Source organism: Schistocerca americana, chromosome X, assembly GCF_021461395.2.
Source record: "Schistocerca americana isolate TAMUIC-IGC-003095 chromosome X, iqSchAmer2.1, whole genome shotgun sequence".
Taxonomy (NCBI): domain Eukaryota; kingdom Metazoa; phylum Arthropoda; class Insecta; order Orthoptera; family Acrididae; genus Schistocerca; species Schistocerca americana.
In genome coordinates, this window is record NC_060130.1 from 888,012,106 (window position 1) to 888,025,432 (window position 13,327).

Consider the following 13,327-nt stretch of genomic DNA (forward strand, 5'->3'; position numbering starts at 1 on the left):
TAACCTTTTCCACTTCTGCAAAGAACTTAGGATAATTCTGGACCAGCACTTACACAACTGCAATTTGTAAGAAGGTGTCAGCATCACTTCATTCATGACAGAAAAATAAGACAGAAAAATATGAGAGTATTTGCTCTTGAGCTTAAAAAGAAACTCACAGAGTCACTAACACTCACCATTCTTGATTATGGTGATCCTACACTCCACGGACTTTCATTTGACAGTTCCTGCCTGCTGGAACGGGGGATGAATGCTTGTGTGCAATACTTTCATCATGTAAGCTATTTCAACCATATCACACTCGCCTATGAACAATTATCACGGCTAGGTGCCGACAAACTTAGAGATTATCATATCCTGTATTTGCTGTATCATCTTACTTATCTTCAACCTTTACACTACTATATGAACAGCACGGTAGAAATATTTGTTCTCAGCAAAATAAAATCCTCTCTGTAGCACTACATACCAGTGCCATGTTTTCTAAAGCATTTTCTGTATCAGGAACCCAACTGTGGAACACTCTTCCTCAAAATACCAGAGAAATTAAAATCCTTTCAAACTTGCATACATTTGTCTACAGCTCACTCTTGTCAACCCTCCCTTCCTCATCACTTTTCCCACCTCTTGTCGCCGGAGTTCTCTACTGGAATTATGTTCTTTCGAAACAGCCACATTTCAGTCTTCTCCTGTTTCATTATCCCTTCCACTTCTGATAATAGTAATGATGGCTTCCAATGTGCTAAACTAATTAATATCATTCTTAATGACCTCTATTATTATCATAATTACCAATTATTATTATTATTAATATTTTGGTTGTTATGTAACATTTGTTCGGTACATGTTTTTCTTGGTCAGCTGCAACACACGGCCATGAGGCCCTAATCTGATCAGGCTAATAAGCAGTAAATTAAAAAATACATAAATAAACCATGTATAAAGTAATAATATGAGATTTTAGCATATTTTTGCTATTTTTTACTTACTTGTCTTCTTTGGAGTAGACTTTGTATTGTGTGTAGATGCATCTAAGTCCTTGAAAGATGTGGGCTTCTGTGAGGTTGAAGCAGACAAAGTGGTTGAGCTGGGAGTAGTTGTCACAACAGTTGTAGCTGCGGTTGAGCTTACTGTTGTACTGGCCTGCTTGTTTGGGATGGCTGAAAAATAATTAGTCCAAATTAATACAATGGCTCCATCAGAAAAAAATCAGTTTTTGAATACTAAAGAACAAATATCTGTAAGTAGGCTATGGGAACATTGAGAGCTTCAAGAGATCAAAACCCCTCTTGACACAACAGAGAGAGGTTCCTTGGGGGCAGAAAAAGCAGGGACTAGCAGCACATTCTCGACATTGTAACAGTGTCTAAGCTCTGTAAATTCACTCTATGGAATAAAACAATTCATGAATAATCATGTCATACATTGCTTCGTAGTGGTACTAGTACGGCTTAGTACCCTACTTCCACAAGTCTTATGTTGCACAATAGATAAATTATCTCAATTAACTTTTAAGCTCTGGTGGAAAATATTCATCACACTGTATGTGCTACCAGCACACCAATAACAATTAAAGAATTCCAAAACTACTCATTAGCTTGTTTACATAACAAAAATTATGATTAGAAACAAATGTTATGAAACCTTTACACCTATATCCATACTATCCAAGTCACCTTATGGTGTGTTGTGGAGGGTACTTCATGTGCCACTGTCATTGCACATACACCCTGTATGTAAAACTCTGCTCTCCTTGCTCATCAGTATTTTGGCAAGTTTCATGCAGCCCATCACAATATCCTGCCAATCTTTTCATATCAAGATAGCACTTATACAACTGTCCTGAAATATATGTTTTATATATTCTAATCTCTGTCTGCCCCTACAATTTTCGCTCTCTACAGCTTCTCTAGTACCATGGAAGTTATTCCTGGATGTCTTAATACAAGTCCTATCATCCTCTCTCTTCTTCTAGTTAGTTTTTTCCATATATTCCTTTCCTCATTGATTCTACGGAGAACCTCCTCTTATCAGTACACTTCATTTTCAGCATTGGCGGGTAACGCCGGACCTCAAATACTTTGATTCTCTTATTTATGCTGTTTAACTGTGGTCTAGGTATAGTGGCTCACTACTAGTTTAACCAATCTGTATCCAGGATTGGATCCCAGTCACTGTTTACATTTCGAACAAAAATCATCTGCTATGGAGGCTGAAGATTTCTGGTATAAGGAGTCACCATCATTCTGCCAACAGCATTGTCCAAAGAGGACAGATGAGCAGATAGTATTTCAGGGCACCCTCTCACCCCTTGAATGGGAAGCTACATCTACAGGTGGACAAATGATCAATGATATGAAGATGCAGAAGGCTGTGGAAACCACTGCATTAAAGACACATAATATGTACTGACAGAAAATGTGGCTTGTAATGGGAAAAATACTATATGGTCTCAAACTTTCTCATTTTTATCATCTGTAATTGTGGGAAAAAGTAATACGAGGTTTGTAGGCACTCAAGCTTTTTAAGAGGAGAACTCTTCATAATGCACAATACCTTCTATCTGCTACTGGAATTGGATAAACATCTCAATATAATTTTATGCTTATTACATGAACCTCTGTTAATCTCACCTGTATGGTCGTAAAAAGATGGATACTTAAGAATCAGTCAAACAAAGGTTCTGTGAGCTATGTCCCCCATAGATTAATTGCATTTTTTCAGTTATTCTTACGCTGGTGTCCGCCTTTACTACAGCTAATTTTAGGACACTGGATTAAATGAAAGATATTTTCCATCCATGTTTGGATAAGGAATTATCATCATGAAATTACTTAAAATTTTTGTGGGCAGTTCTTATACACTGCTGTAACGGATCACTTGAAAATAACAGAAGCCTTGTTAAAAAAAACATATCCTCAGAATATCTGTGAAACGAAATATAAAAGTTGTGAGAGCAGTAGCATAACACACAGTAGACATTAAGAGCAAAAATACAAGAAAAAAAGAAAACTTCACAATAAAGCAATCATATCAAACAAAATGCCTTAATACATAGAAGATCATCTCATGAGTAAATTCTCAACCTCGGTGCTCAACTGATGGTGAGCCGCTGTTACAGAACGTAGCTACCAAAATATACCACTAGGTAGCATAGTTGTATTGGCATTAAGAGCTTACAAAAAGAATAAATCGACAAGTTAATAACAAAATAGTATTAGAAAAATGTAGAGATAACATGAGCAGAACTCTTATAAGGCAAAACTTAAAAGCAATAAGTCTACATCTACATACATACTCTGCAAGTGACTGGAGTTATGAACAATGCTGACTGAGTTTAGGCTTGTTCTGTGCACCTGCTATCATGCATTCTCAAACAGCCATTGAGCATTCAGTCACCAGTGAGAGCATTGAATAGCATAACAGCAAGTTATTTAGTGAATTTTTATTCCATTTGTTGTGAGGTATCATGGCTGATGATGGGTGTAAGCGAAAAATTCTACATAAACAAGTGAGAGACATAATTTACAGGATATACACTTTTTTCAAGTGCAAAGCACCTGTATGTGCACACTGCAACCGTCACTTGGAACCAGCAATGGCACAATTTCCCCATCAGTGCCTCGACCTGCGCAGACTGCCATCGTTTATGGATCAGACTATAGTCAGTTTCTTTCCTGTACCACGCACAAATTGAGTGAAGGGAAAAGAGTGAAGGGAAAGGAGTGAATGGAAAACAACTGCATATATGCCTCCAAATGAGTCCTAATTTACCTAATCTTGTCTTGTCTTTGTTGTCCTCACACAAACTGTATGTTGGTGACAGTAAAATCATTCTGCAGTCAACCGCATATGCCTGTTCTCTGAATTTTTTCAATAGTGTTTCACAAAAAATACAGTTTCTTCCCTCCAGGGATTCTCTTTTGAGTTCCTGGAGAATTTCTGTAATACTGTACATGTGTATCAATCAGTCCTACTAGTAACGAATCTAGCAGGCTCTCTTTGAATTGCTTTGATGTCTTCCTTTACTCCGACCTGATGGGGATGCCAAGCACTCGAGCAACACATTTGTGTTTACACATGATCTCCTTCACTGATGAGCTACACTTTTCTAAAATTTTCCCAATAAACTGAAGTCTTTCATTCAACTTCCCTGCCACTGTCCTTATATGCTCATTCCATTTCATATAGCTTTGGAACATTACACCGAGAGATTGAATTGACGTGGCTGTGTCAAGCAGCACATCATTAATACTGCATTAAATGTTGAAAGACAGGTTCTCTTACTGTATTAACTTATATTTTTCTATTTTCAGAGGAGGCTATCATTCATCACACCACACAGAAATTCTGTATCAGTCAACCTGCATCCTTCTACAGTCACTCAATGAAAATACTTTCTTGTATATTAGTGTCACCAGAAAATAGTCCCAGACTGCTGCTCACCCTATCCATCAGACCATTTATGTGTACAGAGAACAATATCAGTCCTATCACACTTCCCTGGGGCACTCCTGATGATAACCTTGTCTCTGGTGAACATTCACCACTGAGGATAATGTTCTGGGTTCTATTACTTAAATAGTCTTCAAGTCACTCACATATCTGGGAACCTACTTCCTATGCTCCGACCTCTGTCTGCAGGAGGGAACCACATCAAATATTTTCAAGAAATCTAGGAATATGGAATCCACCTGTTCCCCTTCATCCACTGTTTGAAGGATATCATGTGAGAAAAGGACAAACTGAGTGTTGCATGAATGATGCTTTCTAAACCACTGCTGATTTGTGGACAAGGAAATTTATTACATTCAAAAACTCAGAACATGTTCAAGAATTCTGCAGCAAACCAATGTTAAGGATATTGGTCTGTAATTTTGCGGGTCCATTCTTTTACCATTCTTATATACAGGAATCACCTGTGCTTTTCTCCATTCAACTGGGACTTTGCACTGGGTGGAAGATACGCAATAAATGTAAGTTAATTAAGAGGTCAAAATTGAACTGGTATTCCATCTGACTTGGCACTTGTTTTCAACTCATTAAGATCATTCTCTGTGCCACAGATGCCTTTTACTATACCTCCAGTGGTGCAGTGGTATGTATGGACGATCCTCCTGCATAAATGATTTCTTAAACACAAGATTTAAACTTCAGCTTTCATTCTGCTGTCTGCTCAACGAGCAACTGGATAGAAGCCTTTGACCCTAGGACCAAAATTTTCTCATGTTCTTGGCAAGGTGTTTTGCTAAGGTTGGTTGGTTGTTTTTGGGGAAGGAGACCAGACAGCGAGGTCATCGGTCTCATCGGATTAGGGAAGGACGGGGAAGGAAGTCGGCCGTGCCCTTTGAAAGGAACCATCCCGGCATTTGCCTGGAGCGATTTAGGGAAATCACGGAAAACCTAAATCAGGATGGCCGGACGCAGGATTGAACCATCGTCCTCCCGAATGCGAGTCCAGTGTCTAACCACTGCGCCACCTCGCTCGGTTTTTGCTAAGGCATGAAGGAAGAAGTTGTATTGCATGCTTTATGCATCAATCTTTTTATAGGTACACATATTTTCGCTAACTTCTGTGTGTCAACATTTCTCCATTCATTTTTGAACCAAGTGTGCAACAATCAATTGAAAGTGTATAAATGGAAAAGATCAATGACTCACATGAGTTACTGGGGCTTGTGGGAAACAGATGAAAGGGGAGTGAGGGAAAGGAGGCGAGGGCAGAGGGGGAGGAGGGGGGTGCATACTGTGGCAGTTACAAATCAAATGCAATACTTACAAGTCAGAGGCAAAAAACACATAGCAGTGTCAAATGCAAAATCAAAGTCAGAATCACCATATGCTCTGAATTAAATTCACCCAAACCTGAATGGGCAGAGGGACGGGGTATCAGGCAATGGGAGAAGCATCTTTATTGGTGTATGGTGTCAACTGTATTAACAAAGTATTTTTTTAAAAAACAATGAAATATGTGAAATTTGTAGGCAGTATATGCATTTACAATTGACAATGAGTGCCGCTGCACCAACAAATTTAAAATATAGTACATAAGCATTAAATCATTTACAAACTTGCACATTTCTTCTAATATTTTTACTCTTAACACCTAGAGTATGTTACGCTTATGCTCTCATGACGTTTGTATTTCATTTGGAAGACGTTCTGAGGATGGGATGTATTTGAAACACATGAAATATAATGATTTAACAAGAAGAGATCTGTTGCTTTTTAAATGACCCATTACAGAGCTATAAAAAGTTCTCACAAATTATATTATGGTTGCAGGCCCCCCGCATAACTTTTTGTCACAACTTACATTACTTTGACTTTTTGTTCTCCCACTCCTTGCTCTCTCTTTGTCGTCTTTCATCATATGATTTCCCACAATTAAATTATTACTCACAGAAACAGTAAATTTTTACACCCTACTTCAAATACTCACTCTGATTGCTGTGGTCCTGGGGACGGCAGCAGACCTTGAACACAACTTTCATGTTGTGTGATGAGCAGCGACCACCAATGCGGCGGTGCAAGTCATCCTTAGATGAGGTTGCTGTTGACAGTAAAGTAACACATGAGAACAAACATTCACAAAAAGAGGATGCAACTTTTATTCTAGAAACATCCATCCATTTATAAATATTTGCATATACACATAAGCCTGGTAATGAGCAACTCGGTGCAACTACATGAAATTAATTTTCTGGTGGGAGATATCTACAAAGAGTAGTTGCTATTAATCACTATGAGATAGTAGGGGGGAAAAAAAAAAAAAAAAAAAAAAACCAGGTTTACACGAGAACAGATTCATATTGTTGTGTCTGAAATAATATCATTGTGCAAATCATGTACACAGTTTAGAAATACTAAGAGTGGAGTCAAGGCTTCTAAATGCATCATAAATTTGATCTATATTTCATGGTACCAGTCATTAATGCTTATAGCCCACTAGTCTATGTCACTGTACAAAACTGAGAAATAAGAACAGTGTTTCGTGTTTGCATCCTGAAACCTTCATGATTTATCTTTCTTTCTCTTGTGAAATTGTTTGTTAGCCTCTAAATTCTTGTGGAAAATTGCTGTATCTTGCATAAAAGTAGTTCTACAGAAAACAGGACTTATGTGATAAAAGAAGCGAATGATGCTATTGCCACATTGTAAAAGCTCTGAACGCACCCAAAGATAAACTATTAACTATCCTATAAGTATTACTGTATTTCACATCGTAGTTGATAAAAACGTAGTTCCTGTTGTGCTTAATTTTAGAAATCTGACAGCATAAAAAAAGCAGGAAGAGCACTTATAATCTGACTCTTTCGTGCATTAATGGAATTTTAATTTTAATCCTTTGCACAACTGTGTCACACTTAGCAATTAAGAATCCAGACTTTGAATGTATGGTACTGTTTGTATTTGTTTATTCTATAGAACACCTTTGAGCTTATAATGTCAAAAGTCAGGTGATAACTGATCATCATAATCAAAACTGCAGACAAATATTCAAATATGAAAAAAATTCAGAAATTTTTCCTTAAACTGATCACAGATGGTTATCTCCTTCTTTGACTAGCTAAGTTAGTGCTGCGTTTCTAATGAGCTCAATGTCAACAGAATGTTACATTCCATTCCCAGACCATTTAATTACACTCCGTTACACTTGTTTCACTTCTACTGATGTTCATATCATCTCTTTTCAAGACACTATCCATTTCTTTAAACTGATCTATTAAATCCTTTGCCATGTCTGACAGAATGACAATGTCACTGGTAAACATTAAAATCTTTATTTCTTCACCCAGAATTTTAATTCATTATCCCAACTTCTCCTTAGTTTTATGTGAGTTTGTGGTTAGTCTCTAATGATCTCTATACTGACAAAATAGCTGACTCGAAACCTCCCTTTCTTTTATTTCTAGAATTCTGCAAACACTCCTGAATTCTCAGTGAAGCTGTGTGCATAAACAAGAAAAATGCTCCTTACAATACATACCAAATGGACTGGCTTTAATTAGAAGCTGGTACATAAAAAAAGCTATCATGCAGTGCAGAGAGAGAAATTTCATGAAATGGGCATATAATTTCACAGTTCTTGCAAAATGTGAGGAATAAGTTTTGCAAAAAAATAGGTTCTTGGAAAAGCATCAACAATGTGGCACCTGCATCCATATACTGGGAGTCATTGCATAATTTTGTTAGATTCATACGCACACTAATAATCCTGGCAACCTCGGGTGCAATTTTTCCCTTTCTTTTATTTATTTTTACTGATTATTTTCCACTTCTCAAATTCCACAGTGTCTACTCCCATCAATAACAATCATGTAAATCATTAAATGAATATAACTGCATTCAGGTGTTACAAAACCAACTATTAAATCATATAACTAAGCAGAGGATGCCTACTAATTTTACAAAAGCAAATGCTTGTAGTGATTCACTTGCAAATATTGATGGCTAAAGACAATCTTGCAAATATAAATATCCAGAAATCACTGATGGGACCTTGTGTTGTTATACTGCAGTTGTGGTGAATAATAAATATTTGTTCTAAATTCATGCTAGTTCTAATAAACCTAGTATCAAAGCACTTGCATGGAACTACTGAATAAAACCTAAGGATAACAAGAATAATTTCTCCAGTCAAATGTATGTTCAAACACAAATATTTCATAAAAGTTGGTTCATACTGAACAAGAACACCAAACATGGTCTTTGCTTCACATATATACGTACAGATGAAGTAGTAGTCCTGTCCTGGCTGGAACTCAAGACCTCCAGGTTGAGGAGTAAACGACCGAAATGTTATGGTGAAGTACATTAATTTGTATGGTTTATCACAGATGGCTATGATACGAGGATTTGGATTTGTTATCCGACATGTATCATATTCTTCTTTTGACACCTGGAACAACAAATTAATATGAGATTTCTTACAATTCCAAACATTTTCTAGAGTTGAATGTCTGGTTTCTATTACAGACATTACATTACTAAGCAATAAGTGGGAACACCAACAATATTATAAAATCATTTATTGAAAGCAGACAACAACATATACAAGTAAAACATAATATTCATAACAGAGTGAAAAATATGTGCTTTAGTTGCAAAGTGAAGAAATATAAGCATCTGCATGGTATAGTACACTGGTTGGACAAAATATGAAAGTAACATGAGAAACGCATGTTTGAACATAAATGCAGATGCTTGCCAAGTCTGCAGATGGCGCTGTTGTATTTGACCATGAACAGTGTTCTGTGTAGTTGTGAGTGCATTATGCTGTGTGAATTTGAACATACGCAAATTGTTGGTGCTCTTATGGTAAGTGCTTCTGCCACCAAAAAAACAAAGTTATTGGTGTTTCAAGAGGCAATGTATAAAGGGAAAGTGGAAAAATGTCATCCGTTAAGCCACAGCAAAGATGAAAGTGTGTGTCGAGGGATTGTAATAGACAATGATCGAAGAGGATTGTGACAAAAAATAAGAGGACAACAGCTGCAAAAGTCACTGCAGAACTGATTGTCACACTTGCAAACTGTTAGCACAAAAAAAACATGAAGGGGGCACCATAAGCTGTGAACTGCAGGGCAAGCTGGAATTGCAAACGCACACGTCGGTGAAGCAAATGCCTGTATCAGGAAAACTGAAGACATAAAGTGTAGAATACAGAGCAAAGAAACAAAGTCATCTGGTTCAATGATACTCATTACATCGTATTTCCAACTTCTGGCCAAGTTTATGACTGTCTTACGCTGTCCCAAACCTGTGATGCAGACTGATAGCTGCCAACAGTGAAACACTGTATTAGGCATCATAATGTGTTGTGTTTTTGGTGTTTCCATGTTTTGTCCACCCTCTGTATTAGGACCATAAGTTCACAATCAACACAAAAACCATATATCAGAAGATGTAAATTAGAAAATGATTACATATACACACATTATCTCTAATAGCAACAAGTGATCCACTGAAAGGTTTAGAAATGAGATTATGATTGGAGATGGGCAGGCATAGAAACAACAATCTTTTCACAAATAGAAGAAAAAAATGTATATAAAGATTCATAAATAAAAATGCGAGTCAACAGGGTAATCAAGATGGCATATCTCAATATGGGTCTTCATTGCTCATTCAAGTTGATTGTAGTTAGTTTCCACAATTGATAGCAAACATTCTATGAAAAGGATTTTACACCCAAAAATGTCTTGCATGTGCTTCAGTACAACAACATGGGGTTCCCAAAACCCCTCTGATGATAACAAGGACACGGTACTGTATATTTCTCCTTGCTACGCCATTTTATAAACTATTTGGCTGGTGCATAAGTTCGCAGCGTTTTTCCATACGTTTAATAAGCATAACAGATTCACATAACAGATACATTAGTCATTAATCATGTATTCTCGTTCGCTATTGAAACAGTCTGACAACGTTGGAGTAATTTTTCGATTCCGTGACTGTCGAAATCACGTGTTTTTGAGGCGAAGATCTCATCCAGCTATGTTCAGTGCGCATTTACATCCGGAAAGGAAATTCCTTGAAGGTTGTTCGATGTAGAGCGGAAAAGGTGACAATCTGAGGGTGCAACATCCGCATAGTGTTTTTCGTCAGTCTAGCTCTATCAGAATGCGGGCGGGTGTATTCGTCGAGCAACCTCACTTCGCGCAATTTTCCTGGTCGTTGTTCTTGTATAGACGTCTCGGTTATTGTCAATAAATGTTAGCAGTGATGTCTTACACCTCGGAGAAACCATTCGTAGTACAACACACCGTCGCCGTTCCGCCAGTGGATTCGCGGTGGTCTTTGTTACGGGGATCTACTGCTTTGTTTAGGGTCAATCATTCATTTATTTTCCTTATCTTAGCATAAAGACACAATTTCTCGTCATCGGTAACGTTACAAGATAGGAATGGTCGCTGTTGTTCACGAGAGAATTGATGATGAGCAAGCAGAGACGCACGTACGGCCACCCTCTGATTTTTGTGATTTTGGCTTAGAGCATGCGGTACCAGATTTTTAACTTTCCCAATTGCGTGCAAATGTCTTAAGGGACTCCGGAAAGGCTCAAAATCATGAAAAGTTCAATTTTTACTAGGTTTCTCACCTGAGCATCCATGGCGCGAACAGCCCGATCGAGGTGGTCCCACAGACTTTCGATTACGTTTAAATCCAGTGAGTCTGGTAGCCAGGGGAGTACGGTAAACTCATACTGTTGCTCTTCGAACCACACAGGTACAATGCGAGCTGTGTGACAGGTTGCATTGTCCTGCTGGTAGATCACATCGTGCAGAGGAAAAACAAACTGCATGTAGGGGTGGGCATGGTTCCCAAGGATACATGCGTACTTGTGTCGATCCATTGTCCCTTTCAGAATGACGAGATCACATAGGGAATGCCTATCGGCCTGGATCCTCCCGACGATTGTTGCAAGGTATTTGCTTCAGACGTTCCACGCCGTACGCGCCAAAGACCATCGTCCGATGGAGTATAAAATTAGGTCCATCTGAAAAGGCCACCTGTCCGCCTCAGTGGACGTCCAGTTGCGGTACTGGTGTCCAAATTCCATCCTTCATCGCCCATGAACAGAATCATCACGGACCCGGCGCCTGATGCAGAGGCCCATATGCAGCAACGTTCGCTGACCGGTCGTTGAGACACTGTTGGTAGCCCCTTGGTTCGTCTGTACGGTCAGTTGCTCAACAGCTGCTCGTCTATCTCCGCAGCCGTCGTTTGCCCCTGACATCTATGGCCCATGGTGCACCACAGTTGGCTCGGACCGGTTTTGCATCGTGCCATTTTGTCATCTACCTTGGGGAAGACCAGTTTGGATTCCGTAGAAATATTGGAACACGTGAGGCAATACTGACCCTACGGCTTATCTTAGAAGCTAGATTAAGGAAAGGCAAACCTACGTTTCTAGCATTTGTAGACTTAGAGAAAGCTTTTGACAATGCTGACTGGAATACTCTCTTTCAAATTCTGAAGGTGGCAGGGGTAAAATATAGGGAGCGAAAGGCTATTTACAATTTGTATAGAAACCAAATGGCAGTTACAAGAGTTGAGGGACATGAAAGGGAAGCAGTGGTTGGGAAGGGAGTGAGACAGGGTTGTAGCCTCTCCCCGATGTTATTCAATCTGTATATTGAGCAAGCAGTGAAGGAAACAAAAGAAAAATTCGGAATAGGTATTAAAATCCATGGAGAAGAAATAAAAACTTTGAGGTTCGCCGATGACATTGTAATTCTGTCAGAGACAGCAAAGGACTTGGAAGAGCAGTTGAACGGAATGGACAGTGTCTTGAAGGGAGGATATAAGATGATCAACAACAATAGCAAAACGAGGATCATGGAATCTAGTCGAATTAAGTCGGGTGATGTTGAGGGTATTAGATTAGGAAATGAGACACTTAAAGTAGTAAAGGAGTTTTGCTATTTGGAGAGCAAAATAACTGATGATGGTCGAAGTAGAGAGGATATAAAATGTAGACTGGCAATGGGAAGGAAAGCGTTTCTGAAGAAGAGAAATTTGTAAACATCAAGTATTGATTTAAGTGTTAGGAAGTCGTTTCTGAATGTATTTGTATGGCGTGTAGCCATGTATGGAAGTGAAACATGGACGATAAATAGTTTAGACAAGAAGAAAATAGAAGCTTTCGAAATGTGGTGCTACAGAAGAATGCTGAAGATTAGATGGGTAGATTACATAACTAATGAGGAGGTGTTGAATAGGATTGGGGAGAAGAGAAGTTTGTGGCACAACTTGACTGGAAGAAGGGATCGGTTGGTAGGACATGTTCTGAGGCATCAAGGGATCGCCAATTTAGTATTGGAGGGCAGTGTAGAGGGTAAAAATCGTAGAGGGAGACCAACAGATGAATACACCAAGCAGATTCAGAAGGATGTAGGTTGCAGTAGGTACTGGGAGATGAAGAAGCTTGCACAGGATAGAGTAGCATGGAGAGCTGCATCAAACCAGTCTCAGGACTGAAGACCACAACAACAACAACAACAATATGATTTAACCACGGCGGCACGCGAACAGTTTACAAACTTAGCCGTTACGAAAACGACAGCACTGTTTTCCGTTTCCCCCCGACACGCTTTATATACCCTACACTGCTAGTGCTGCCGTCTGTAAGTGGTTACTGCACGTTGATGTCGAACGTAGGCGATGGTCACATTGATGTGACTGGACCGTGTATGAACACCCGTGTCCAGGATAACGTACTAACAATGAAATTTTTTTGATGCAATTACGTATTTACGAAGATAGTCAGTATCCTCGTTGTAGGCCTGCTTTCGGGCGACAATGGAGGTCGGCGCCGCCG

At 38.8% G+C, this 13,327-nt stretch overlaps 1 protein-coding gene across 1 annotated transcript in view; it reads right to left on the reverse strand.

Moving 5' to 3' along the window:
- The window catches only part of LOC124554841 (ephrin-B1), a 555,113-nt gene that overhangs the window by 11,238 nt on the left and 530,548 nt on the right, over nt 1–13,327 (reverse strand). The window contains exons 3-5 of the mRNA XM_047128503.1: nt 8,734–8,902; nt 6,443–6,553; nt 990–1,160 (exon numbers count right to left, since the gene is read on the reverse strand). Coding sequence (XP_046984459.1) covers nt 990–1,160; nt 6,443–6,553; nt 8,734–8,902 — 451 coding nt within the window. The remainder of the gene's footprint in view (nt 1–989; nt 1,161–6,442; nt 6,554–8,733; nt 8,903–13,327) is intronic.